This window comes from Mycothermus thermophilus (genome assembly GCF_041956435.1).
Source record: "Mycothermus thermophilus strain CBS 625.91 unplaced genomic scaffold VTJ04scaffold_3, whole genome shotgun sequence".
NCBI lineage: Eukaryota > Fungi > Ascomycota > Sordariomycetes > Sordariales > Chaetomiaceae > Mycothermus > Mycothermus thermophilus.
This window is the reverse complement of record NW_027191429.1, coordinates 2,712,413-2,739,943: the sequence shown is the minus strand read 5'-3', so window position 1 is coordinate 2,739,943 and position 27,531 is coordinate 2,712,413. Positions and strand designations below refer to the sequence as shown.

The following is a 27,531-nucleotide window of genomic DNA, read 5'->3' as shown; positions in this document are numbered from 1 at the left end:
GAAGCCATCTTGGACTTGTCGAGCTTGCCACCACAAAACTGCTTACACAGTACGGGATGTATGTATGTACCTCCTGATCTGGCTTCGATCACTGCAATTGCCGCCAGTCCATTCTCATAGTCGACTCCAGGAAGTCTCGAGAACGGCAGGTGGTTCTCGGGCAACTGCGCGGTTTTGCGGGAGGAAAGGAGGTGGTGCTGCTGGGTGGGTAACAGAGGGCCTTTGTGGGGTCTTTAAGATGACCTATCCAAAGGCCTAAAGGGGGAGACAGGTTTTAAGGAGGACACAGGACGGCGACCCAGGACAGCGTCCTGAACCTGGTGATGGGCAGAAAGAGGCAAGGTGGCGGTCGGGTGAGGTGCCGATCCTTCGGGTGGTGAGATCCCGAGCCGGACGCCCCCCTTAACCCTGGGCTTACTTCGGTAAGGAACTAATTAATGATGAACCCTGGGCGCCCACCGCGCCGACGCGCCATCCAACTTCTGTCAAGTTTTTTCTCTTTCGCGTTCTTTGCTTTGTGTCGGCGAGACAGACACTTTGTCGTACGTAGTTGCCAGGCGTGCTTCTCCCGTTTCAGAACCTTCTCCTTGAGCCTCCTTTTTGGTTTCAGATGCCTCAGTCATAACTGCAGTCATGACCTCGATCAGCCGATTGCCCTGCGAGACCATCGCGGTCATTTTGGCAAGCCTGAATCATCCTGATGATCTCAAGTCTGCTCTCCTCACATGCCGCCATTTCTACGCCGCCTTCAAAGAAGTCCCCGGGATTGAGATTTCGGTCATCCAGAGACAAATAACACCCGCCCTCCTCCCCTATGTCGTCACGCTGGCCAGGATCTGGAGCCTCAAGCCCATGCACTCCCCACGCACCGATGCCGCTCGCCCCTTGCTGGACGAACTCCATGACCACCCGAAGCGTTTGAGTGCTCGATTCGCGACCCTCCCGAGAGATGTGATCCGGTGTTTGAGCCTGAACCACGACGTAATCCACGAACTTGCCATTGACTTCTCTCTCACCGCCTTATCCAACATCTCGTCGTCGAATCCTCCAAGGGAACTCTCACCTTCAGAATACTTCCGGTTCTGCCAGGGCTTCTACCGGTTTGAGCTGTGTTGCGCTTTGTCCAAGCTGAGCAACCCCGGGCCTTTCGAAGAGGAAATGTATAGTTGGTACTTCCTACGCCACGCACCTTGGGAAAACGAACAGCTGGCCTGTGTGTACCAGTATTTGCAGGCTCGGTTCTCTAAAGGTTCGTCAGCACTCGCCTTCCAATGTCCCCGAAGAGATGACAGCCATGTTCTGACGTTGTATCCCTTCTTTTCTCCTGTCCAGCATGCCACAAAGTAGCATCCGCGCACATGTCCGAATGGGCGGTATGGGGCACAACCATCGGTCGTATGCCCAGTTTCGATCGTGACGAGAACTGGACACAGCATTGGGTCGGATCCCTTTTCTTTCCTGCCTGGACATGAAAGCGAAGGCTGGCCAAGGTCGGGTGTCAACTGTACCGAGTTTGCGTGTTACTGACCCATCCGTTCTCGAACAAACAGATCGAGCAAGGAGTCATATATGTCCACAGGACTCTCAACGCCCCATCCGACAACGAAAAATTCCAGCTGCTGAGATACGGAGGATTCTTTTGTTGGACCACCCTCGCCGAGAAAATGCGTCGGGCCTATAAATCACCCGAGGACCCCGATATGGTCAGCCGCTTCAACCTTCCTGTCAGCGCTTGGTCGGAGGAAGAGCTCCGTCAGCTCTGTCGCAGGCAGCAAGGCAGCAGCAGCGACAGCAGTGCCAGCCGCGGTGACCGCCCGTGGGAAGGGGATGGGGACGAGCAAGACCAAGATGTTGACCTAGGCCCCTTCTCAGCCTGGCGAGATGCCCACCAAATCTACCCCCTCGCCGAGAGCGTGGTGCATCCAGAAAGTTTTTGGCTGCGCGAGCGCGCCTATGTGTTCTGGGACGAGACCCGGGTGAAGTGCGAGTTTGGGCCGCATGGCTTTGGGGAGAAGCCTCGTTCGCTCCGGGTGGAGGAGGAGAAGGGATCTCCAGCTTCCACCGTGGTGGTGCGAGAGGAGAAGAGAAGGTCGTTTTGGAGACGGCTGGCAAGATTCGGGTCAGGGAGAAGAAGGTAAGGCAGGTAGGTGTGAGTGGCGGACATACCTAATGCCTGCTATGATGCAGGGTTCAAAAACCCTCTGCTTTATCACCACTCGGCTCACTGCGACCCCGCATCCAACCTTTCTCCACCTGGGACAAACAGAAGATGGAAAACTGCACATCAGCCAAATGCAAGGACACAGTGCTTTGGAGGGAAACATTACCTCTTCGTTCGCCCAGAACTTCTTTGTTCCTTGACTCTTGTCTTCAAGATATGTCTTAGACCGGCTGCATAGATTCATATATCCCACTCCACGGGGTGCTCGGGTCTCGGGGAGGTTCTGTTTCATCGTATGACGAATGTGCACTGATTGTTGCACGATCAACTCGCAAATGTCCAGGTATGGCACTCCTCCCTTGTACTGCCGTTGAGAAACAGTCTGAGTCTGTCATTGTGCATCCAAGAGCCACTTGCTTACATCGTGCTAGAGTCCAAGCCAAGTCCGTCCACCCAAATAAAACATGCTCCGCCCTTATAACCATTTCCAAGTCCCTACGCCGTGTCCATGGCCCAAAATGCAGATAGGGTTGTGAACCCGCCGACAACGCCAAACACCTTGTCTCCCCTCGGAGGAATCGATTGGGGTGGGTTATAGACGCTGTGCCACCCCAAGACCCCAACGCACGAGGGCTTTTTCGAAGCAACGCGAGGAGCACTTCGCCGGAATGATAGAGAACCGTGGTCGGCTGTGAGATAGCAAGAACGCTGCGGTTTGCTTCTCTTGCTCGCAGAACCAGGCTTTCCATCTCCGCATCGCCCAACGCGCGAGGAATCGGGCACAGCAGCAGACCAACTTCCTAACGATCCCGCCGAGGCAAGGAGGTGGTTATGTACCTTTCCAACATGATGCCATGGTTGAATGCCTTCTCAGGATGAATGAAACCAAAAGGAGAAATGGAAAGAAAAACAAGAAAAGCAAGACGAAGGTAAAAATATTTTTTTTCTTTCTTTTTCTTTTTCTTTTTTTCTTTTTCTTTTTTTTCTTTTTCTTTTTTTTCTTTTTCTTTTTTTCTTTTTCTTTTCTTTTTCTTTTTCTTTTTTTTCTTTTTCTTTTTTTTTTCTATTTTTGTTGGGGGGAGAGGGGAGGAGGAAAGTGGAAGATGGAAGATGAAGACAGACAAAGAACAGGCCCATCCCCGATCGACAATGTCAATGTTCCACGTTGCGCCGAGCCAAGTCATCCCAAGTCATCCGGGTCGACGTTCGCGACAACCGATGACGACTCGTCGTCAGGCAGAATGTTGTTCCGTGGAACAGGCACATCAGCTGTCATCACGCGCGTTAGAACCGCCCACTCAAGTCGGGTCAAGGATGGGACGAAGACCTACCGCTACCATCTCTCATCAGGATCACAGACAGTGGAATTGCGACATGTTGGCTATGACGGCCCGGAGCTCCCGGATATTGCGGTTGCGGGTTGAAGTCGGGGGCGATAGGTTCAAGGGGCTCACTGATGATCGTTCCGCCGAGCAGCATCATCGGGGTCGGGGCAAGCGACGGCGGGGTGGCCCCGACTGCGGTGTCGTGCCCTGGGGCAGGGGCATTGCCTGTCTGGATGTGAGCACAAGCTGTCAACGATGAAAAGGGGCAAGCAGCTGGGATGGGATGATGACCTACCTTTACCATCGCCCATCAATGGGGCACCCAACGGCATGGAACCACCCCCCTGTGGGCCGGTTGGGCCAGCGGGCTTCTGGCCCTGAGCATGCTGTTCGACCTCGCCGGTTAGAGCACGAAGGTCTTCGTCATCATTGAGCGTGGCCGGATACGTGGCCGGGTACGGAGGCCCTCCTTGCCCGGTATGGTCCATGTGAGACACGAGAAACTCGATGCTCTCGGCTGTTGGTCTGGTATCCAACATGGTTGCCAGCGTTGACGGCACACGGCAGCTTACGATGGGCTTGTGTTGATGGAGATGGACGACGAGGTTCTTGCTTGGGCTCGACACGGACATGCTCGAGGGCGTGGTGCTGGTGATGCTGGCTGGCTGGCACGGCGATGCGGCGGCCAGGCGTGACGGAGAGGGTAGACTTGCTCAACGGCGGCGATGCGCTTCCGCGTCCTTTGAATCGGTCCGACACACGATGATTTTCCGACTACGATGCCAGGAAGGGCGATGCCGTGTTGAGTACGGCTCCGGCGAAAGTGTTTCGGCGATCCGACAATGATCTCCCCGGCCAGGTGACCAGACTACGAGCAGGACGGGAGTTTTTCGGACGACGGCGGTGATGGTCGTTGTTGGGAAACCGCCCGGCTGTTTTAGGAACGTTGACGGTGTGCGGTGGGAGTCTGCACGGACTGGTCGTGGATGTCGGCGGCGATCTGAGGTTACTGCGAGCTCGGCGGACTTGCCTGCTACTCGTGCGGATGATGAAGGATGGACTGGGAAGTGCACTTTGCTCAGGGGAGAGGCTGCACCGTTCTTAGGCGGGAGACGGTGTGCGGATTGTTGCAAACCTTGCCGAAAGATCGAGGTCGAAGACAAAACGCTTGTTGTGAGGTGGAATATGGACCGAACGCCTTGGGATGCAAGTCACAAGTCCGTGAGGCGTACTACCGGTAGGGTGGAAGGGTGGAGGAACGGAGGGATCACGCTAACGGGCGAACCATGGTCGATTCTCCCCTTGTGTTTTCGTCCCGGCACAAAAAACCCCTGGTTCGGCAACCGACGCCAACATCGGTCCTTGCAAATCACGACAGCGACGAAAAAAAAGGACACATCGCTTCCAGGCACAGAAAGAGACATGGCGCAGACACAAGATGGTCGCAGCGATCCCTTGCGGTACCGTTAGGTTAAGTCTGGCTTTCGTCGGTTACACCCCGACATCTCGGGGACGGCGTCTGGGGTGGGCCATTCAATCCATCCATTGGCCACCCATCGGTGTCATCACCTGGGCAGAAGCCCCGCCATGTTCGACGCCAGACCTTCAACGGTCCAAGCAGGAAAATGTGAAAGGTCGGGTTTGTTCGACCGGCAGATGCCGCGAATGAGGAAAGCAGAGGAAGAAGGACGGCGGAATCGGCATCTAGCGCTCGGCGTGCTGGGAGTTGTGACTTCTCGAAGACGATGCCATGCCACGAGCCTTTGCAGAACCACGATGCGACAAACGTCATCGTGCGGAGAGGCTTTCCTTCCCCAAATCCAAAAGAGTTGGGCTGATTGGCGCTCAGGGTGTCCCTCGTCGGAGATGGTGGCATGTAGCTGGTGTTGCTGAGGCTCAGGCAAGCATCCGGAACAAAAGGGAACAGCGCCAGCGTCCTCCAGCAGAGAGGGACAAGCAAGCTTAAATAAAAGCGGACAAAGTTTCTGGCCTCGCGCGAGAGTGCTGAAAGTCCCGCAGCCTTTTTCCCGCCATCTTCACATCACATTCAAACTCAGCTAATAGCTAGGTAAGTACATACTTAGTTCCCCACGCCCGGGCGCTTAGGAAGCCAGACCAGGCTGGATGTCGCTCAGCGACCGAACATTGTCGGTGGTCTTGGACATGTGAATAAAGGCAGGTCCTCGTCTGCTTCTCTTTACCAAGATGACCAAGAGGAAGTGGAATGTCTGTTTATATTTTGTTTCTCTGTGTTGTGTTGAGGTCATGGTGAGAAATGTTGGCTGTCGAGTCTCGAAAAGTATTCAACGAGGGGTTCTCTTCCCCTCCGCACCAACCCCATGCTCGAGGCTGCGGGGGTGATTTTGTGGCTTAAGTAGTGCGATCCAGCCACCGACAGATCTACGCTGCTTTGCCCCAGCGGGGTAAAGTGAAGATTGTCTTGCGGAAAGTAGTTGCATGCGCTTCCTCAAGACAGGTTGGTGTGAACGGAGTGCGCGGGCACTATAAACTCCCGACTCGAGACTTTGGTTCGCGGCGCTGGTTTTGTTACTCCATATGCATGTACCTTAATTATGTATGTACATCCATAATTACCTAGGTGGGTACGTTGCAGTGAATACTGCACCCTCGATAGTAGCCATGCCACCAGTGCCGGGCGACAGGTTGGATTGCGACAAAGCTAAGATGTTACTCCTCCAGCCCAAGATAGGTACCACTCTACTACGTACGGATACTGATTCATTCCTGTCATCCAACAGCTCCAACCTGCAATTTGCTAACGGTATAAGAATTGATAGAGAACTGAACCTAGCTTGCAATGATTCAGCCCAGTCATTCCACCACGGGATGTCTATCCACCATGGCTCATGACAAGCCAGCACCTCTGGGCTTGAGGGGTTCCATGCGCTTGAGATACCAATGTTGACACGACCCATCCGCAGCTCGCCGACGGGTACCGAAAGCCACCAAAAAGGGACCTTAGGCCCAGAACCGTGATCAGAATGTTTGCAAAGGACAGGGCAACATCAGTCTATATTGTCCAAACTTCAAAGTCGCCGGTGTTTCCATGCTTCCGGTGCGGTGTCCTAACTGCACTCGAGGCGTTAACAACCAGCAGGGCCATGCTGGTAATCAGAACATGGCTGAACTGTTCAGAATCACTTATCGGTTAGTTGGATGTAGTTGAAGAAAAGTGGTCATCTCGGGTCGTAGTAAATACGTGACGTCGCCAGGACAACATGGTTACGCAAGGATGGACCTTGTTGGAGTCTCCGAGGGTGGAATCTTGGAACAGGACCTGCAGCATGGAGGATAGAGGACTTTCCAAGACAGTTTAACCGTTCACCGATGGGATTGATCTGGCAAGTTTAGCTCACGTGAGGGATAACCTTCTTCCTCGCACGAATGGGGAGATCGCTCTCGGGTCTGTTGTCGGTGGGAGGAAGTGGTCGTGAGCGTATATATAACTACAGAGAACCCTCACCCGCAAACGCCCTCGACAGGATTTGTTTCGGCTCATCTTTCAGCTGCAGAGAGTTTGAGGTTCCGTTGTGTCAAAGTCATGCAAACACTGTGAGCCATCAGCATCGAGGCCACGGTGAAGCCTGGTACCTGGGGATGAAGCTAGGTTCTAGCAAGTTCAAGGCTTCCCTCATGTCGGACCAGGCGGCGACACGCGATGGCAAAGGGGGGATGGAGTGACTAGGTAGACCTTGCGCGCGGCTGTGCCCGTCCTCGCGGTGCGTTGAACGGGCGGTCTTGGTTGCAAGGCACACCACAACCTAACCCTCCCGCCCCCACGTACAGCTGCAACAAACGGCTGGAGTTACGAGACAGCCTCCGACCTGCGGCCGGGTTCAACAATATGTTCTTTGCTCACCTCACGTGACCAAATCCACTGGCGGCCAGCGACCAGAGCCTGGTAAGAGAGGGTTAGGGCTCGTAGCCTACTTGCGCCGCCTTGCCAGAGCATCAACAAGCCTTTCTGCATCTACTTCGTATCCCGAGTTTCTGGAGTTGCTTGGGCTTTTGCTAAAAAACTAAGTAGACATAAAGTGAAGAAAACGTGAGAGCTTGGAGCGTTGGATCTTGGAACATCTCTGTCAAGTGCTCCCATGGTTTTGGAGGTGTGTGGAGGGTTAGGGGTGTAGGGGAATCATCGTGCCAAATGAGAAAAGTCATATTTAGTGAGCAAAGTTTTCTCTAAAAATAAACTTAACCTAGAAATATAGTTGTGTCAGTCGCTATTTGGCATTTCAGGTGTCTTGCTGCCTACTTTGTATTTTTGCGACGCTCCTGAGTGTTCAAGGATGTTCAAGGATCATGGCTGGCGTTGAGGATAAGTTGAGGGATTCAGGGGATGGGTGTTTGTGTTCATGAGAGAGGGTTGGGGTTAAGTATGGCGAATACTTAGACTCGTTTGAGAGGAATCCTCTCTCAAGATATTCCCAAGGTGGAAATCAGCGAATGCCTTCTTTATGACTTAAGGATGACAGCTGGGGCCAGTCTGAGTCTGTTTCACGAATTTCTTCTTCCTGGGTTTACGAGGTCGGCGTTGTCCGTGGCTGGAGTGGATGGGGAAGATCAGCGTTTCAACTTCACTTCAGCCCAGAACCTCGGAACCCCGGCCGCTCCCTGTCTCCTCCCCCGCACCCACAAATGCCGGATGCTACCAATCTGCAGATACCACACTCGCAAGGGACTCTGTTTAGGGAAGTCCTTGGGATGTTTTTCCGCGTCCCGGAGAATTGTTGTTGGTACGGTGTAACTCATGTCCCGTCTAGAGGGTACTCCGGTCCATGATGCGCATCATGTGGACAGGGGGGTTCAACCTGGAAACCTGGGGTACATACGGAGAAACTAGAGGCTTGGGGTCTTGGAACATCACCACTTCACACCTCTCCCCACCAACCTCCAGGAATAGAACAAGGAGTTCCAACGATGCTGGAGTCATGAAACAAAAAACCAAGATCGCCATTGTAAAATTGGAAGGGCAAGCTCGAAGTAGTAACTCAGCGAGGTCTCTATCACGGCAGCATGCGACGTATGTAAGAGTGACCACCACGCAACAAGACTCCCATCCTAGCCCATTAGGGCTTACAGAAGGCATACATGACCTAGATGTCCTCGATCACCGTTGCATACCGAGGTTGTTTGTGTGTGCTGACGTTGCGTAAGTGGCGGTGATATGTAGGGACTTGTCGGTCCTAGGCCGCTAGAGGCACTCGGAGAATCTACAAGATCGGTGATGCTGGAGCTTGTTGCGACTTGGCGTCGATCTGAAACCTGATCATCCTGATCCTCCCGGATGGGGTTCGCAGCAGTAAGGTTGTTTGACACACCACGTGGGAAACGTCGCCGGAGCGCTAAACTCCAAAGAGGAGTCCTTGCGGAAGATCATGATGTTCGACGTTGAGATGGAATTTGTCATAGAACATACGAACCTCGGCTGGAGCTGTGTTCGACGAGGGGAGGCCCTGGCCGAGGGACAAACATCAGAGATGTTCTCGCATCAGACACCATGAAGATTCGTGTATAAGAACGGCCGTCTCGACGGCCATTCCTCCTCCAGTTCATCAGCATCACCAGCATCAGCATCCATCCACCTCTGCGAGCAGAGCATCGTCAACCCAGCCTTCTTCATCCCTCTACACTCTTCTTCTTTACACGCGGGCCGATTTGACCACGCACAGAGCCAGCTTCTGTCCTCAACCACAACTTACACCAACCATCCTCCACCAACAAAGTCGCCAACATGAAGTTCTTCGCTATCCTTAGCACCGCTAGCCTTGTTGCTGCTCTCCCTGCCGCTGTCGACTCGAACCATACCCCGGCCGCTCCTGAGCTTGTTGCCCGGCAGCTCGGAGCCATCGAGAACGGCCTCGAGCGCGGCAACGCCAACGCCTGCCCCGACGCCATCCTGATCTTTGCCCGCGGCTCGACCGAGCCAGGCAACATGGTCCGTCCATCCCTCCTCTCCCCCTTCCCTTCCATCAACCATGACACTAACCCATCCAACAGGGCATCACCGTCGGCCCCGCTCTCGCCAACGGCCTTGAGTCCTCCATCCGGAACCTCTGGATCCAGGGCGTCGGCGGCCCTTACGACGCCGCGCTGGCCACCAACTTCCTGCCGCGGGGCACCTCGCAGGCCAACATCAACGAGGGCAAGCGGCTGTTCGCGCTGGCCAACCAAAAGTGCCCCAACACGCCCGTCGTCGCGGGCGGGTACAGCCAGGGCGCGGCGCTCATCGCCGCCGCCGTCAGCGAGCTCAGCGGCGCCGTCAAGGAGCAGGTCAAGGGCGTCGCCCTCTTCGGATACACCCAGAACCTCCAGAACCGCGGCGCCATCCCCAACTACCCCCGTGAGCGGACCAAGATCTTCTGCAATGTTGGCGATGCCGTCTGCACCGGCACGCTCATCATCACCCCGGCGCATCTGTCGTACACAGTCGAGGCGCGCGGTGAGGCCGCTAGGTTCCTGCGGGATCGCATCCGTGCTTAAATAGAATGGGTTGTTGGAGGGAAAGATGGTTGGATAGGTAACAAAGGATGAGTCCGGGCGGGATTGGGTTCAGGAATTGGGCAGGCGGATTGATCGATGGCTGGATGGGTGGATGGAAACCGGGCTGGGACCGGAGGCTGATGAACGGTGATGACCTTTTTCCTCAGTACATAGCATCATGATGTCTCCTGCACATATCTGTTTATGAATCGAGTTTTGGTTTGCGGCCGCTGCCTCAGAAATTACTTCTCCAAAGGCTCAATTACATGTGATCTGCAGTGCTGGGGTCTGGATGATCCGTCTCCACGTTTTGCCGATATTATTGGACATGCTAAGACTGCGCAATAGGTACCTTGTGGCCCGCAGCCTGGCGATCAGTTGTATAAGGTCAGGGAGTGTTCATCCGGAAACAGCCACGCTGAGTCCGCGCCAAACGGCGACGCTACTTGCCCACCTTCCAGGTTGTTATCACTTCTTGAACCCACAACGTGACTGACATCCTGTCAGCCCTGGAGTGTAGTATTATTATGTGCTCGAATAATCAGGGCCATGAGAGCAACTAAAACGCAATTTCCGACGTCTTCCCACGGCGAACCATGACACAATGCGTAACAGCGAGGATCGTGTAATAGAGCTAGAAGAGTTGGAGGAGTGAGTCATTATCTCACGATGATCCAGTTCAGTTATTAAGTCCGAGAGATCAATCACAACACAGCACAGGAAGACTACGAGGGCTTGTCTAGCAACACCTTGAAAAAGAATGCGCAGCTCATGGAATGGTTCCAAGGTTGTTCATCGTCCCAATGGCCGCTTAGCGAGAGACGGGAAAAGAAACATGTGATTAATATATAGGCGTCTTGCGCGGCCTTGATGAGGAACAGTGGTCAGCAGCACCTCACATTGTGAAAGGAACACGGCACTAATATCGTGTTAGGTTACCAATGTGGAACAAGCATCGAGATTCGTTTGTGACCTGTGTCCCTCGAAGCTCTACAACCAGATAGAGTACGTCAGCTTGGTTGTGTTAGTCGGTTTTTGCCGCCACTTCTCAGCGCTGCCATGCTCCAAACAGAAATTCTCGCCGAAGGGATAGAACTGGAAGGTTTCAGGGGGTAGCACAAAGTATCATGCGCGATGACGATCTCTGTGATCCTGGATCGCAGAAACATAGGCGTGATCAAGCCTGGATCGAAAGGAATATTCTCGACACATTTGGCTTCCAGGCAATGGTGATATCTTGAGGAGGATCACGGGCTTGACTGCCTGAAAGGTCAGTCACCTTTTCTCAATGCGGGAGATGTTCGCAAGGACGTGGCCAAGGATAGAGCCGGTATGAAAGGATGATCGGATGAGAACTAGACTATAAAACGAGCCATGACTTCCTGCCATTTGTAATTTCTACCTCAGTTCTTCTACCCGCACCGCGGAGGCAGAACATTCTTCTGGGCGAAATTCGGTTGTCACCATCACACCCAAGAAAGTTGGACACCCCACAGATTAACATGAAGTTCATCCACATCCTCGGCGCTGCCGGCCTTGCCGCATCGCTGCCCAGCGACCCTGTGGTTGGAAGAAACGATACCAGAGCTTTCAACGAAATCCATAATGTCCATATCCAGCAAGGCATCGTCCGGAATGATCTGGTCAACGGCAATCCTGGATCCTGTCCCACCGCCATCTTCATTTTCGCTCGCGGCACGAGCGAGTTTCTTAACATGGTACGTTCATCTCTTTGATTGCGGAGTTTGCCCGGCTCTATTCTCTTTCCCTGCCCAAACCATGTCTCGCCATCCTTGATGATGACATATCCCATCCAACATGCCTCGACATGGCTGACAGTAATACCAAATCTCCGCCAGGGGGTCGTCGTTGGTCCGCTCGTTGCCAAAACCCTCGAGAACAAGATCGCCAACATGGCCGACGATGCCACCCTCTGGGTCCAGGGCGTCGGCGTCCCTTACACAGCAAGCATCATCGACAGCGTGAGCCCTCTCCGCACCTCGCAAGACGCCATCGACAAGGCGATCGAGCTCTTCAACAGGGCCAACGAACTCTGCGCCGACACTCCGATCCTAGCAGCCGGATATAATCAGGGAACGGCGGTGATTGCCCGCGCTATAGAAGACCTAGACCAGTCTGTGATAGACCAGATCGCCGGCGTCGCGCTGTTCGGGTATACCTTGAACCGCCAAAACAGCGGCCTGATCCCGGGATTTCCGGAAGAACGGACGCAGGTGTATTGTAGGTGGTTTGACCTCACATGCCGCGGCGTACTGGTCCCTTACTCGTCGCTTTATCTGCATGAGGCGCACCATGAAGGTCCGGACTTTTTGGCTGGGCAACTTCCCTGAGCCATCTTAGATTCACCAGGGCTGGTAGATGCCGCAAGTCTGGGATCATGAGTGACGACACGATGGGTGGTGGCAGCATCTTCTGGACGCTCGTCATTTGAGAGAGGCTTGGGGGATGGAAGGGAGAATTGATAGGCGTCGAGGTCAATGGGTATTCCGAATGGAACAAGCGATGTCTCTTACTTTCCTTTGATATTGTTTCAGGGCACAAGCGGTCGTGCTATAGCAATTGAGGATTCAAAAGCAAACACCTTACTGAAGTATGCCCTCGTATCTAGTGGATACACGCCGGTCTTGATTTCTCCGCCGGTAGACAGTGGTTACACGGCGAGTGGGGATGCTGTAGAACCTATGAGGTTGGAGAGTGAGCTTCCTCTCTCACTACAAATCCGAGGTCCTTGTCGAGAAGGCACAGCGTTATACAAGATGGATGAGAGAGCTTAGTTGGTGACACCATGGACAATGGCGATGAGGTCATCAGAATGGATTACTGCTGCCCACGGCTCCGGCATTTGTCTTATGTGAGACCGTGTTCAACGGAGCCATCGGGTAGGATATCTGCGTTCGCTGGTCCTGATTGTGATTTGTCTTCACCGAAGCTTCGCCTTCCGAAGCGATCATACACTCATACAGCTCGTCTCTAGATGCGAGGTGATTCAGACGTGTCGTGAACGATACCGCAGTGTACCGAGAATGCCTTCAGAGACTTTTATCCAATATTCTCCGTCTACTCACGGACTCCAAGCGCCATTCATGATACAACGAGAAGTTCATCCGAGTTTATAACATCATAAACATGGCACCAAACGCCCGGGGTATCCAAAATCATAACAAATATATCCCAACCCAGCCCAACGCCAAAACCTTTATCCAACCCAAACCGGAACCCAACCCAACCATTCTAGAAGGCCCCGAGGAAGAAAAGTCGACCGCACCCATAGCAACACCAAGCAACGAATCACACGCACCGCCCATCCCAAACAGGTAGTGACAAGCCGCATCCACCGCGCCCCCCTTTGCGTCTGCGCCGCGTCTATATTGCACCTCGCCGTCGTCCGGCAGCCCATCCACGGCCTCCGGCGGCTGGATGAACCCCATGTTGGACGCCTCCTCGATGCCCTTGTACCACAGCCTCGCCATCTTCCTGTACCCTTCATCCGACGGGTGGGTATTATCCGGCAGATCCTCAGCCAGCGGCCCCTCGGGGCCATGCATGTCCACCAGCACGATCCTCCTGCCCTCCTCCCTGAGCTTCTCCGCCAGCTTGGCATACTGCTCATTGATCTCCACCACGTTCCTCTCCGTATCCTCGTTGGTGTTGAGCAGAAGCGTGCTCAGCAACACCGTCGCGCGCGGGCTGAGGACCCAGACGTCGGCCAGCATCTGCTCCATCCTCTCCCCGGCGTGCGGGATGTCGTGGTTTTGCGCAGCGTCGTTGGTGCCCGCGTTCACCAGCACCAGGTTCGGCTTCCACGCGGGCACCGAGGCTTTGGCCACCGCGTGGACCTGGTCGATCCGGTACCCGGACCAGCCTTCGACGTCGTTGTCGATCATGGCGCCGTTTCGTCGCGAGCCGACCATGTTGACGGAGACGGCGTGCGGGAGGTTGGTGGTCGGGGAGAGAAGCATGCTGCGCAGCTCGGCGCGGTAGCCGTTGTTGTCGGACGAGCCCATGCCGTAGGTGATGGATGCCCCGAGAGGCATGATGCGGAGAGGGACGCCATTGGCGATGTACTCTTGCGAGGTGGTGTCTTTGGGAGCAAGGGCTGGGAGAGCGGAGGCGGCGGGGAGGGATGCTGCGACGAAATCTGGAAGTAGGTCAGCTTGTATGTTCTGGTCTAGGGTTCAGCTAGGGGAAACGGACATAGAAACAACTGATGGAAGCCCAAGGATACCATGATGGTAACTAGAAAAGGGACAAAAGGAATGTATATGAAGACGAGAAAATACCGGATCAAATGCAACAACCAAGACCAGGTCTCGGACCAAGCAGAGCGGCAATGATGCGGCCAAGGAGTGAGGCAGTAGTAGTCGTGATGAGTGTAGTCCGTACAAAGGATATTCACAAGCGGCGAATACGCCGTTTCCAATGTCCTTTCCCCTGGCCACGAAACAGTCTGGACATAATGGCCATTGAGTCAAGCCAAGTGCGAGCATTATAAGTTTCTACCATCGTGGCGATGCTGGCAGAGACTCATGAGACGGTGACGGCTAGGGCTCACCTCAGACCCCAAGGGGCTCATGGTCTGGAGTTTCGCGTGCTGGCGCTGGTATGCCCACATGAAGATAGGTGGTGGGGGCCAGGGAACGGGAAGTAGTTTGAGGCCAGGCATCCAGATAGCTGGTGAAAGCCTCACAAATGGGGTTGCATTGAGGATGACATGCCCGTCTGGACACCATGATAGTCAATAGTCTATGCCAAGGCATTTCTGTCGTTGCCAGATATCTCTTGAGTGGTGGTGTGAGCACCGAGACATGAAGAACATTCATGCAGGCCATGTCAACGGCTTGGCCAACTCCGATGATGCTTCAAGAACACCAAAACATGGTCAAGGTGTAAAAGAGGGCCTGCCATTTTTGGCCTGCCCCCAGGTCGCCGAATCTGCCAGTTTTCTTTCCTCAGATAAGGACCAATGCGGATGTGATAATGGGATGACAGAATTGATCAAAGAGATCGAAACCAAGTCGAAACGTCGGGGGGCGGGGCGGTGACGTCGGATGAGTCGCTCGGCGTTTCGATGATTTCCCTCCAGGGTCCGGGGTTTGACGATCTGCTGGAGTCTGATGATGCCTGCGAAGATCCGCTAAGCTAAGCTCATGGCTGATACTTGGCGGTTGATACCTAGGGCGGCTTGGAGGCTAAGTTTAGGTCGCATGTTTTGTGCCACATGGACACGGCCACCTCCCATGCCCTTAGCCGAGAATCCTCCCAAAACCCAAAACCCCGTTCCTGGGTGGGCCGTTTCGAGCTTCCAGAGCTTCTAGGTTCCGCTCCGTGTTTGGCCCCCAACCCGGACTGCCTCGACACCAACAGCAAGAAGAAGCGGGATTGCACGGTAAACGACGGCCGCCATGACTTTGGGTTGCATCGCATGCGAATGCCAAATTGTGTCACTCTCCCGTGACCGTGGAACGATGCTGGAAAGCCACTCTGCCATGACCTTTTGGCCCCCAAGGTCAGCCACATGTTCAGCATCGTAGGGCTGGACGGCGACGACGAGGTGCCTAACTGCAACCGTGGAGGCGCTGGCGAGAGGAAAACGTAGGTGGCTGATTCGACAAGGTGATGTTCGGTGTGAGGAATATCGGACCTCAAACTCCGACTTGGTGGCGCGATTTTGATAGCCAATGCCCAAGCTTGTCAGTGAGGGATCCCATGCAGTCGTGTTGTCGTGAAGAAACTGGGCGAAAAGGACTAGGACCTGGGAGACGGGAAGATCAGTGTCTCGAGAATGTCTGCCTGAGGCGGGAGCCGATTAGGAAGTCAAGATGGTAACATGATTCCTTTGAGTCTGGACAAACTGTGAAATCACAACAGCTCCTGAAGCATGAAATTGGAAAGAGATGGCAGACATGGAAAAGAAATTGGAAGGACAAAAAAAAAAGAGTGACTCGGATACCGGGAGTCGAACCCGGGGCTGTTGAGAGAGCAGTCAACTGTTGGAACAGTTGAGAGTCAACGATGTTACCGCTACACCATACCCGATGGACCATCGTGTGTGGTTTCCGATTGGTTGAGACGGAACAGCCAAGCGGAGCAAGATAAAGGGCATCGTAGGGTCGGTTGGTATTGCCACGTCCAACCACCAAAGAGAGACACGACTTGGTTTGCATTGACGACGAAAGAGAGACAAAGGTTAAAGTTACCCAATAGTGTCTACTCAGATGCCCTACGCATTGGCGATAGTGCTGTTTAAAAGTGACGTTGCTGATCCGCCAAGTTGACCCCAGCGACACCCAATCCAGCCAAAACTCAACCTCCAAGACGGCGATGATCAGCCCTCCTGACCTTCTAACATGGACCTTTCGAGCAGTCAGATCACCAAAACTTATGTCACTACATATCATGGGAATACAGGATACTCGTAAAGTGAGGCTTCAGTGCCTACTTCCAATACTCAGGAGATAGGCGTGGTAGAGCTTGCGTCCCGAGACCTATTGCGGCTCGAGGTACACAACCTGGCGCTTCAAGTTGGGCTGGGTCAGACGTTCTGTTTCACAGCTTTTTGACAAATTTCTTGCATGAATGCACATGTCCCAAAGATTCTTGACTACAGTCCGTGGGCTACCCGAGACATGTCCCATCGCAACGTGGGTATCTCCCACCCGCATTACTCCGTGCATACAAACCACTTCCGTTGATATTGGCCAGCAGCATCGCCATACCAGCAAAACCCCCGGAAAAATACCATCGAAACCACCACCCAAGAATCCCACAGACACTCCAACCTCATGTTCTCATGACTTCACAGATCCATGGCCACCTCCCCGCCACTAGCCCCTGCCCCTGACCGTTGTTGCTGTTGTTGCTGCTGCGTCCCGTGTCTCCTGCCCGCAACGTCTGGCGGCCCACCCAAACCAGCGCTCATGCCCGCAGATCCAAACCCGGCGACAAAAGAACCGCAGCGATGGAGCTCAACCAACGCTTCCTCCAAGACAGCCAACTTGGCAGTGGCCTGGGCCCGCTCCGCCGCCGCCTCGGGGCTCTCGCTGGCGACATACTCCACTACGCCGTTGTCCAGCCCGCAGACGGTCTGAGGCGTGAAGATGCTCGGGATGCGTTGGATGAAGGTACCCTCGATGGCGAGGGTGCTGAGAGCATCGATGAGGTTCCGTAGGGCCACCTGGTACAGTACGTGATCCTTGTTAGTGACGGTTTCCATTGGTGAATTTCTGGGCAAATGTCCGCCTCACCTTGTAGTATGCCTCCACCGCCAACGAGCACGAGTAGGTATCCATATCCGGCTCTGCAACGTTCGCTAGTTCATCCAGAAGCCGGTGCATGTCAAACTTGTGCGTGCAGATTCCGAAAGGCAACATGGTGGCCTGGAAGAACTGCTTCACGCGCTGCTCCATTTGCTGGCGCCTCCGTACAACTTGGGCCTGGCGCACGTTCTCCATCAGGGACGGGTCGTACGTGATGGGATGTCCGGAGAGGTGCGGACGCAGAATCTCGGCGGCCTTCACCTGAAGGTCAACCTTGAGGCTCATGAGCGCCGGCTTGAGAACTTGGTGAAAAAGTCTCTGCGCGGCCCCGGCGTCGCCCATTGTGTTTCCCAACATGGCCGTGACTACTTCGACGGCGGTTTGGAACACTTTCTCCTGGAGCTTGCGCACCATCCCCTGCCACGGCTTGCACTGCTTGCTGAACAGCTCCGCGACGATCAGGGGTTTGTAAGTTCCCGGTAACTCCCGGCCGCGGCTCTCCCGCATGAGCTCGCGCACGCTCTCAATGAACGCAGCCCGGGTAATCTTCCTGCGCTCGTCGTCGACCTCCATGCCGCCCGGTCTGACCTCTAGAACCTCGTCGTCCTCAACGATGGTCACCGCATGGCCGTTGAGACTGATCTCCCGGGCAAACGCCGACAAGGTGTTCTGCACGATGGCGCGCAGGCGATGACTCCGCGAAGTCCGGAAGAAGGGGTCGGTGTAAATGCCGTCGACAGCAGCCTTGGCAAGTTCGGAAAACCGCGAGCTGACATGGAGGAGATAGTGACGCTTGTCATCGGTGGTGACGCGCGCAGGGCCCAGCCGCGACAGGATGGCCCTGCACTCGTCGATCCCCTTCATCACGTCATCGTTGACGGCGGGGAGCTGGCGCATGATCTGCTGCCAGAGGACCTTGCTTAGACGGACGCGCAGAGCGGCGGCGCCGAGCTGGTCAGGCTTGAGAGCCGAGGCCCACACGCCCGAGGCGAAGAACGCCTCCTCGTTGGCGTCGCGGACGGCTGGAGAGGCGTTGCGCTCCGCGAATGAGCGGTTCCGAAGCACGTGCCAGCCCAGCTGGAACTTGACGTCCTTGTTCTGCGCGAGTTCGACGTAGAAACGCTCACTCTCGGAGCCCCGGTCCAGAGTGTCAGGCTTGGTGATGAGGCCCATGGTGCGGCTGCCCCGCGGGTCTTGAGAGCGGGCGAGGCGAGTGACTTGCTGGACGGCGAAGTCGCTCTTGGCGGACACGACGGCAAGGATGATTGTGCGAGGATTGGACATGTATGAGAGGACAAGCTTCTCAACCATCTCGGCGTCCTGCTCGGATTGATCCTTGTTACCGGCGAGAAACAGGCCGGGGAGGTCGACGAGTGTGAGATGAGGTTGGTTGGGCCCCGAGATCTCGACGTGGAGGACATCAGTGCTGAAAACCTTCGAGCCGCCGTTAAGGCACATGGCACCTTTGGCCTCTTCGATGACCCTGGCGAGATCAAGCTCTTCCGTGACGGTGTAGCTGAAGGCTTGAAGCCTCTCCTTCTCGGCGGTACTCCGGTGAGGGTTGGGGATGATTTTGATGTCGATGCCGCACCGCGAGCTGCGGCGAAGGATGAGCTCGGTCGCGAACTGAGTGCAGAGCGTGTCCTTGGATGGAAATGACATGCCCGAGATGGCCTCAAGAGCAGAGCTCTTCCCGCATGACTGGTCACCGCAGACGATGATCTGAGGAAGGTCAACGTAACGGTTCAATCCATGCTGTCTCAGGCGATCAATGACGTCGAGGATCTCCCGATAACCGTCGGCATTCAGAGACGTCTTGCTGTTGTTGATGCCGACAGGATGGTTTGTGGGGAGGGTCGATGGGATGGGCGGTGTCGACGATGACGACCTCGAAGGCGCTGCGCCTGATGCATTGTCGGCCATGGGGGCATCCATAGCGTCTGAAGAACTGGGGCGGGGAGCGTCTGAAGGGCGGTACTGATGACGAGGAGGATAAGGCTTAAGTCGTGTCATCAATCTCGCGGCTTTGGCTCGAGATGGTCCAGACATTTGCGAGCCCAGCCTAACAAGTGAGCTGGAAGAGGAGGAAATGAGTTCGCTGACGGAAAGACATGAGAAGCCTTAGTCGGGTGTGGTCGAAGTGAGGACTACGGGGTAGAAGGGTGTGTCAGTTAGGTCCTGCGGGTTCAGAGTAGACGGGGAGCAGGAGAGAAATGACGGTTGTTGGACAACAATAATGGACATGAGTCCATTGTTGATGACTTTTGTTGCATGTCTTTGAACTCCCAATCATGCAGCAGCGCAACCAACGTTCTATCATTCTCTCAAGCACTTCTTTCTTCTGAATTGTGACTGTCGGGTTTCACGAAATTGTTCGTTTGTCTTTATTTTGCCAATTTTCCCTTGTTCTTTACTGCAGGAGAAAAGAAAACAGAATAACGGGAAGAGTAGGCGCAGGATGATGAGTGAAGCAGAAAAGGCAAAAGAATGGATTGTTCCATTTGTTTTCTGTTATCCCACGCTCCCCCAATTCAATGCTTTTCTTGACTTTAATCAGCCATTTCATCTGCACGCTGGCCTCGGTAGCTGAAAATGACCTCAGACCTAGGAAACAGGGACGTGAAGTGAGATGACAATGAAAGTCGCACCTGTTGTTGTTGACTTGCGGGTTGTCCACGAAGAGGTGACGTTGATTGCGTTGCACGTGTAGATTACATAATCTACGAGCTTCCAAGAATGGAAACCAGCCCCTCTCCGAGTGGGCCAAGTGGCAGGGGGGTCGGGCTGGTGGAGTAAGCTCCAGCCACTGCCGCTTGCTCCCGCAACTGACGTCCAGCTGCCGCATCAGCAAACCTGCTTGCTTGCTTTCCAGCGCTCGTTGGGGACTTGCCGTCCATTTCGACTTGTTGCGCATTGCTTCTTTGGCGTCCCGTCGAGGTTTGAGAGGTCCATTTCCAGCTCCTACGTCAGGCCCCGCCCATCCGGATATTCGCGACGTCCATCACCTCCACCACACCACCTGAGCGCCCAGCATTCCTCTGCGGCCACTCCATCTCGAATGTCCACCTGCTTGTCAACCCTCAACTCATAAGACTTGACCAAGAACAACCACCACCATGTCAACCCCAGCGCCGCCCGAGGACCAGGCTCGTCTCCTGGAAGATGCTCTCATCGCCGTGCGCCAACAGACGGCCTTGATGCGCAAGTGCCTGGATACTCCAGGGAAGCTCATGGACGCCCTCAAATGCTGGTGCGCTCGATTCCAATCCCGAGAATACCCATGAGCCACCATCGCTGACGCACTTCCTTTCCAGCTCTACCCTCGTCTCTGAGCTCCGGACAAGCAGCCTCGGCCCGAAGCAATATTACGAGCTCTACATGGCCGTCTTCGATGCCCTCCGTTATCTCTCCGTCCACCTCAAGGAGAACCACCCCGTGAACCACCTCGCCGACCTGTACGAGCTCGTCCAATATGCCGGCAATATCGTTCCCCGCCTCTACTTGATGATCACAGTGGGCACCGCTTACATGTCCATCGAGGGCGCACCAGTTAAGGAGCTGATGAAGGACATGATGGACATGAGCCGTGGTGTCCAACACCCCATCCGTGGCCTGTTCCTCCGCTACTACCTGCTCGGACAGGCGCGTGACTATCTGCCGACCGGCGACTCTGATGGCCCCGAGGGCAGCCTGCAGGATTCCATCAACTTCATTCTCACCAACTTTGTCGAGATGAACAAGCTCTGGGTCCGCTTGCAGCACCAGGGTCACTCCCGCGAGCGCGAGCAGAGGACACAAGAGCGGAAAGAGCTGCAGTTGTTGGTGGGCAGTAACTTGGTTCGGCTCAGCCATCTCGTTGACCTCCAGACGTACAAGAATGGAATTCTTGGCCCCTTACTTGAGCAAGTCGTCCAGTGTCGTGATGTCTTGGCTCAAGAGTACCTCCTCGAGGTCATCACCCAAGTCTTCCCCGACGAGTTTCACCTGCATACCCTGGACCAGTTCTTGGGTGCTGTCTCGCGACTTAACCCGCATGTGAACGTCAAAGCCATTGTTATCGGCCTCATGGACCGCCTGTCTCAGTATGCCGAGCGCGAATCCCAAAACGAGCCCGAAGAAGATCGGGCAAAGTTGGAAGAGGAAGCCTTGGCCAAACTCCTGGGGAAGGTCAGTCTGGGATCTACGAGTGGCGAAGGCTCAGCGGAGTCTACGGCTCCAGAGGCTTCAGGTACCCAGAACGGGGCTGGTGACGATGCGGTATCGACGGCAGAAACTGCCGTGTCCACCGCCGAAACCGAAGCAACTGCAACGAATGGCGACGAGGAACGGCCGGTCAAGAAGCGCAGAGGCATTCCGGAAGACGTGCCGTTGTACGAGATCTTTTTTGGCCAGGTCAAGCACCTCGTCCAGGCCCAGCACCTCCCCATCCAAGATACAATTGCCTTGTGTGTATCTCTTACGAACCTCGCTCTCAACATTTACCCAGAGAGACTCGACTACGTCGACCAGATCCTCGACTACGCTCATGCCAAGGTCAAGGAGCATGCCAACAGCGCCGACCTGCACTCGCAGCCGGCACAACAAAGCCTGCTTGCGCTCCTCAGGAGTCCGTTGAGGCGATACGTGTCCATCTTCACTGCCCTCGCGCTTCCCACTTACGTTTCCTTGTTCCAATCTCAAACATACCCAACCAGGAGAGCTGTCGCTGGCGAAGTCGCCAAGACTTTGCTGAACAACCGGACTCTCATCTCAACACCAACTCAGCTTGAGAACGTCCTCGAGGTTCTCAAGGTTCTCATCAAAGAAGGCTCCCAGCCGCCTGCCGGGTACCCCGGCGTTGTGCAGCCTCGGGCCCGCGCCCTTGAGACCGACGAGACCTTGGAAGAGCAGGGCTGGCTGGCCAGATTGGTACACCTCATTCAAGCCGAAGATAACGATACGCAGTTCCGTCTCCTGCAGATGACCCGCAAAGCCTACGCCGAAGGCAACGAGCGCATCCGCACTACCACGCCCCCGCTCATCACCGCCGGTCTCAAGCTCGCGCGGCGTTTCAAAGCCCGCGAGCACTATGACGACAATTGGTCCTCGCAATCCTCTGCTCTCTTCAAGTTCCTGCATTCCGCCATCTCCACCCTGTATACCCGTGTTAACGGGTCTGGCGCCGCCGAGCTGTCACTGCGTCTCTTCTGCGAATGCGGCCAGGTTGCGGACGCCACGGGGTTCGAGGAGGTCGCGTACGAGTTCTTTGCGCAGGCCTTCACAGTGTACGAAGAGGCCATCAGCGACTCCAAGGCTCAGTTCCAGGCCGTGTGCGTGATCGCGAGCGCACTGCACCGCACGCGCAATTTTGGGAGGGAGAACTATGATACGCTCATCACCAAATGCGCGCAACACGCGAGTAAGCTGCTGCGCAAGCCTGACCAGTGCAGGGCGGTGTACCTGGCGAGTCATTTGTGGTGGGCGACGCCGATTGCGGCGAATGGGGAGACGGAGGAGACCGAGGTGAGCTTGATTCTGCCTTCTCAGGTTTGCTGTTGAAATGGAATGTTGATGCTGACTATCATGATCAGTTGTACCGCGACGGAAAGCGCGTCCTTGAGTGTCTCCAGCGTGCTCTCCGCGTGGCAGACTCGTGCATGGAGACGGCCACGTCCATCGAGCTGTTCGTCGAGATTCTCGACCGCTATGTCTACTACTTTGACCAGAAGAATGAATCGGTCAGTTTATTCCCCACTACAGCACCATATTCCATTAGCCGTTTCGCAAATCCTTTGATGATGATCTGAGACTAACTGTTCCCATAGGTCACGACGAAATACCTCAACGGCCTCATCGAACTCATCCATTCCAACCTGGCTACCAACCAGCAAGATTCGGCCAACATCGAAGCCAGCAGGAAGCACTTCATGCAGACGTTGGAGCTCATCCGGAGCAAGGAATATGAAGGCGTCGTCCTAACGCCGAAATGATGTGCTTTCTGTTGTGTCGATAGGGGATGAGGCTGATGCGAACAGCGGGGGGATGGATTCGCTTAGCGATGTGTTGGACGTTGAGTTTAGGTCCGGATGTATTGTATACCCAGCGCGTTTGTGTGTGGGAGAGGGATCAGCTTCAAATTGGGGAGGGTGTGGTGAATTTTTGGTATTAATGCGAGGAGCAGAGATGACGTCTGGAGGGTAGCGGGAGGATCGTGCTGTTTTCCATAAAAATTACATAGGACTGTATATATCCGGCACTTATGCATCGAGGCAATGCATTCCTTCGCTACACGCATGTGGGATCATACCGTTGTGAGGCCGACTTATTCCGGTGATCTGAACGGTCGGTGATGAGGGACAGACCACCCATACGGCTAAGCATCAACTTGAGAGCATTGACGATGACCAAAATAGGAACAACTGGACTAGGAATGACTCTAAGGAAGTATATATTGGCAGCAGGAGAACTATCTCGACAGGGAGGAAACCAGGAAAGAGACAACAAGGAAAAACACATTGTGTTGAAACGAGAGGAACCCCAATAACAAAACAGAACGCCAATGCGATGCCAACAACAACAAATGACCGACCAACCCACCACCACCCGATTGCTGACTGACTGTAAGTACATGTCCGTGAATGGAAACGAGGTAGTAACGCGAAAACCAATACGATAATGGAAAAGATTCAGTAGGTTGGTAGTAGTAACCCAAAACGAAGATAATAAGAGAGAGAAACCCCCAACCCCAACCCCGACGTCTATCCTATGTTTACCCAGTTCCACAACCTCCCCCGGTCTGGAGGTCTTGCGAGTTAATACACCCGCCGGCCTAGATCAACCGGATGTCGACTTAATTAACGACGTGATGCGCAAGAAGCAAGGTGTCAATGCGATGATCGCTGGAGCAACATCTTTCATGCCAACCTGATCCGTAATAAAACCGCTGTTGGGTTCCCAATACAGCCAACCAACCCACCGCTGCTGTCCCACTTCCGTCCATTCCAGGCCCGAGGCCCGGCCGGCATTTTGCTGTGGCATCAACATCACCGTCTCTTGATTTGATGGACCACATTCTCATTCAACTTCGGTAGACGACCTTGTCGCAGTGGAGACACCATGTCTCGCTTTCTCTCCTCCTACCCGTCTCAGGCGGGCGAGGCGACCTACCATCTCGACACACAACACAGCGGCAGGCCGGGTGCCATGGCATGCACCTCCCCACAAACCAGCCTCTGGCTCAGCCGCGGGGTTATGACTGAATCGACCTGTCGGCTTGCTTGAAGCTTCTATTCACATCTCTCAATCCCGTACCCCGGTGGTCGGGGGAAGGCTACTTCGACAACCCGTCCGCCGCAGCCTGCAGGACAGTCGCCACCTGATCCGCCGCGATGCGCGCCGCGGTCCAGTTCTTGGCAAGGATCGCGTCGCGAACGGCAGGGAAGTAAGGGGGGTCGTTGTTGGGGTGGGAGCTGGGCGGCCAGGGAAGCGGGCCGAAGACGACGTGTTTGAACTGTTTCCTGTCGGGGAGAATCTGGGGAGGGGGAAAAGGGGAGGTGTTAGTACTGATATCCTTGAGAGAAACCAAAAGAAAGAAAATCAACATACCCCATCAGAATTCAACAAATTCGTCTCAAACCTCGCCAATCTCGAGTTATAATCCATTCTCTGCCTGCCCATCATATTCGGCTCCCACCCTCCGTCCGAGAGGACCGTGCTTTCCCACGTCGCCTCAAACTTCCTGAACTCTCTCACCGCGTGCGCCACCTGGCGCGTCGCCATGCGGAGGTTGTTGAGCATGAGCCCGGGCTCCGGGGCGCCCATCTTGCCGGCCCACGTCTCGAGCTGCCCACCCCACCGTACGAGATTGTCCGCGTACGGGGCCAGGTCGAGCGGCACGATGGGCGCGTCGGCGAGCTCGAGGACCAGCAGCCCCAGGATTTGGGCCGTGAGGGTGTGGTACACGAAGCCCGGGTCGAGGATCCGCTCGACGAGGTCGAAGTTGCCGTGGTTGGACATGGCGGGGTACGGGTCGCCCGTGTCTGCCTCGAAGCGGATGTCGAGAGACGAGGTGCCGACGATGTCCTGGAAAGGGGCGTAGTCGGAGTCGATACCCGGGGCGTCGATGTCGCCCTGCCGTTTGAGCCACAGGTCGCGCAGGGTGGCGTTGTAGTGGGGGTCGGAGACGCGGTTCAAGACCTGCAGGAGGAGGGTGCGGAAGGCAGGGGAACCAGAGGCGCGAAAAGAGCGGCCCGTGGCGATGCGGTCGAGGTTGATGTAGGCGATGGCGTTGTCGCGCAGGATGTCTTCGTGCTGTTCGACATACTCGGTCGAACCGACTAGGTTGTACTCGGAGCCGTCCCACGAAGCGAACTCAATGGTCCTCAGGGGCTGCCAGCCGCGCGAGACGAGGTCACCGAGGATGCGGACGATTTCCATCATGACAGCGGTGCCAGAATGGGCGTCGACCGCGCCAGAGGAGAGAGAGTCGCGGTGGTTGCCGATGATGACTTTCTTCTTGTGCTGCTCGATGCCGACAATGTAGCCGTAGACGTTCCAAATTGGTTGCTTTTCGACTTCATCCTGATCGTTCATGAGCCGGACGACGGGCGACGAAGAATTGCCTGTCCACCATTCAGACACATCAGGCACGCCGCCTTCCCAGCCTTCCGGCACCTTCGTACCGAACCCCTTCAGCGCCTGCAGCAAGGGCTTCGCGTCGCGCCAGGCCAGGGGAAGGCTGGGGATCTTCGGCAGTCCCTTGGCTTGGTCGAGCTTCATGCGAGGCATGCTCTCCTTGCTCTCCCAACCGGGAGTCAGCGGATCACCCAGGACCCAATTGCGCAAGCTCACGGAGCCGCGCCGGACTCCGTCGGCCGGCAGGAAACGCCCAATCGGTGCGGCGGGTCCCTTCACAAAACCGTCATCAGCAGGGTCGGTGTAGGTGATGCAGCCGATGAACCCAGCCTCCTCGGCAGCCTTGATTTTGAGCGCGAGATCCGGTTGCGAACCGTGGTGTCGCACCAAAGCGATGGCGCCGTGGGTGTCGACGCCCTTATCCTTGAGCGCCTGGAAGTCGGCCTTGGAACCGTAATTGGCATACACCAGCGGGCCTTTGACCTCTCCGGTCTTGGAGTGGGCGTGGAACGCGAAGGTCTGGCGGCCAGCGCTCAGACCACCCGTGTCCTCCTCCTCAATCTTAGCCGACCAGGTCGGCTTGCCGTCTTTCCCCAGCAGCTCAACCACCCGACCGCCAGCCTTAGGGTAATTCAAGTAGACGTGATACACATCCCGAGTGACGCCCTCGAGGCCGTACTTTTGGAAGAGCATTTCGGTGTCCTCCATCAGTGCGAAGTCGCCGGCGGTACCCGCGACGTGGGCATAGCTGCTGAAGTGCTTGAGGTGGTCGCGTATCCTCTGCGGGTTGACGCTGCCTTGGACGTGCATGCGCACGCTCTCCGGGTCGAACATGCGACTGCCCATGCGGCGAGCGACGCCGCTGAAGATGTCGCTCGCGAAGAGCAGGTAGACGAAGGCCAGCAGCATCAAGAGGGCCATAGTGCGCGCGATAAGCAGGAACAGCTCGCTGCTGCCCAGCTTCGGCAGACTTGGCGGCCGCCAGAAAACCCATCTCCTCTCGGCTTCGGCTTCCGTCGCGTTGCCCGTACCTGACCCTGATGTTGTCCCTGAGTTGTCGCCCGCCGTCTGACCATCGCCACTCCCGCTTCCAGAACCGCGACTCCTCCGCAGCGACGGTAACCGCCACCTCCACTTCCATCGCCATTGCGGTAATGAGAACCGGCCGATCCGTTTGCCCCAGGACGAGCGCGCGCGCCGGTGGACTTCGGAGTCGTCGATCTCCATTTCTTGCATCTCGCGGCGCACCTGGGCGGCCTCGCGCTCGGTGTCCGAGTCGTCGGAGTCAGATGAACTGAGCAGGCTGCTCTCGTCGTCGGTTTCGACGGTCGGCGGACGGTACCCCCGCGGCCGGCGGCCCCGCGGGGGGTTCTGGGAAGATGATGATGACGGGTCATGGTGTGATCGGGAGGTCAGGAGGGACTGGCCCTCGTTCTCGCCCTGGGAGGCATCGTTTCGGAGATCGTATTCGCGGTGGTATGCGCTGCCGGCGGCGATGGCTTCTTCGTAGGTGGGTATTGGAGGATCGGGGTCGTACCGAGGATCTTGGTTCCGAGACATGGTGGGCGTCGGGATGTTGAGGTCGAGGTTGGAAAGAAAAGGATCTTGCTGCTACCGAGTGGAGGACATTCAGGGGTGTTTGGAAGACTCG

The 27,531-nt window shown here is 55.6% G+C and overlaps 10 protein-coding genes and 1 non-coding gene across 11 annotated transcripts; 4 read left to right on the top strand and 7 right to left on the bottom strand.

Moving 5' to 3' along the window:
• Window positions 1-633: 633 nt before the first annotated feature.
• Window positions 634-2,138, top strand: VTJ04DRAFT_5127 (uncharacterized protein; the record flags this gene model as incomplete). The annotated part of the gene is made up of 3 exons (XM_069363209.1): window positions 634-1,249; window positions 1,333-1,439; window positions 1,551-2,138. 3 exons carry the CDS (start codon window positions 634-636, stop codon window positions 2,136-2,138), a joined length of 1,311 nt encoding a protein of 436 aa, XP_069220078.1.
• A 1,203-nt stretch (window positions 2,139-3,341) lies between these two features.
• VTJ04DRAFT_5126 (uncharacterized protein) lies at window positions 3,342-4,025 on the bottom strand (the record flags this gene model as incomplete). The annotated part of the gene is made up of 3 exons (XM_069363208.1): window positions 3,342-3,430; window positions 3,493-3,711; window positions 3,782-4,025. 3 exons carry the CDS (start codon window positions 4,023-4,025, stop codon window positions 3,342-3,344), a joined length of 552 nt encoding a protein of 183 aa, XP_069220077.1.
• A 5,216-nt stretch (window positions 4,026-9,241) lies between these two features.
• On the top strand, window positions 9,242-9,990 carry VTJ04DRAFT_5125 (uncharacterized protein; the record flags this gene model as incomplete). The annotated part of the gene is made up of 2 exons (XM_069363207.1): window positions 9,242-9,445; window positions 9,508-9,990. The coding sequence occupies 2 exons, from the start codon at window positions 9,242-9,244 to the stop codon at window positions 9,988-9,990; spliced, it is 687 nt and encodes a 228-aa protein (XP_069220076.1).
• Window positions 9,991-11,492: 1,502 nt separating this feature from the next.
• Window positions 11,493-12,341, top strand: VTJ04DRAFT_5124 (uncharacterized protein; the record flags this gene model as incomplete). The annotated part of the gene is made up of 2 exons (XM_069363206.1): window positions 11,493-11,708; window positions 11,850-12,341. 2 exons carry the CDS (start codon window positions 11,493-11,495, stop codon window positions 12,339-12,341), a joined length of 708 nt encoding a protein of 235 aa, XP_069220075.1.
• Window positions 12,342-13,207: 866 nt separating this feature from the next.
• Window positions 13,208-14,239, bottom strand: VTJ04DRAFT_5123 (uncharacterized protein; the record flags this gene model as incomplete). The annotated part of the gene is made up of 3 exons (XM_069363205.1): window positions 13,208-13,242; window positions 13,310-14,149; window positions 14,206-14,239. 3 exons carry the CDS (start codon window positions 14,237-14,239, stop codon window positions 13,208-13,210), a joined length of 909 nt encoding a protein of 302 aa, XP_069220074.1.
• Window positions 14,240-15,952: 1,713 nt separating this feature from the next.
• VTJ04DRAFT_t57 lies at window positions 15,953-16,047 on the bottom strand. The gene has a single exon. It is a non-coding gene; the product is annotated as a tRNA-Glu (tRNA).
• Window positions 16,048-16,807: 760 nt separating this feature from the next.
• Window positions 16,808-19,190, bottom strand: VTJ04DRAFT_5122 (uncharacterized protein; the record flags this gene model as incomplete). The annotated part of the gene is made up of 2 exons (XM_069363204.1): window positions 16,808-17,185; window positions 17,256-19,190. The coding sequence occupies 2 exons, from the start codon at window positions 19,188-19,190 to the stop codon at window positions 16,808-16,810; spliced, it is 2,313 nt and encodes a 770-aa protein (XP_069220073.1).
• Window positions 19,191-20,383: 1,193 nt separating this feature from the next.
• On the top strand, window positions 20,384-23,236 carry VTJ04DRAFT_5121 (uncharacterized protein; the record flags this gene model as incomplete). The annotated part of the gene is made up of 4 exons (XM_069363203.1): window positions 20,384-20,517; window positions 20,582-22,769; window positions 22,838-22,984; window positions 23,072-23,236. The coding sequence occupies 4 exons, from the start codon at window positions 20,384-20,386 to the stop codon at window positions 23,234-23,236; spliced, it is 2,634 nt and encodes an 877-aa protein (XP_069220072.1).
• Window positions 23,237-23,322: 86 nt separating this feature from the next.
• Window positions 23,323-23,541, bottom strand: VTJ04DRAFT_5120 (uncharacterized protein; the record flags this gene model as incomplete). Its single annotated transcript, XM_069363202.1, has 1 exon — window positions 23,323-23,541. The coding sequence occupies one exon, from the start codon at window positions 23,539-23,541 to the stop codon at window positions 23,323-23,325; it is 219 nt and encodes a 72-aa protein (XP_069220071.1).
• A 539-nt stretch (window positions 23,542-24,080) lies between these two features.
• VTJ04DRAFT_5119 (uncharacterized protein) lies at window positions 24,081-24,290 on the bottom strand (the record flags this gene model as incomplete). The annotated part of the gene is made up of 1 exon (XM_069363200.1): window positions 24,081-24,290. The coding sequence occupies one exon, from the start codon at window positions 24,288-24,290 to the stop codon at window positions 24,081-24,083; it is 210 nt and encodes a 69-aa protein (XP_069220070.1).
• Window positions 24,291-24,576: 286 nt separating this feature from the next.
• On the bottom strand, window positions 24,577-27,440 carry VTJ04DRAFT_5118 (uncharacterized protein; the record flags this gene model as incomplete). Its single annotated transcript, XM_069363199.1, has 2 exons — window positions 24,577-24,777; window positions 24,852-27,440. The coding sequence occupies 2 exons, from the start codon at window positions 27,438-27,440 to the stop codon at window positions 24,577-24,579; spliced, it is 2,790 nt and encodes a 929-aa protein (XP_069220069.1).
• Between the last annotated feature and the right edge of the window lie 91 nt (window positions 27,441-27,531).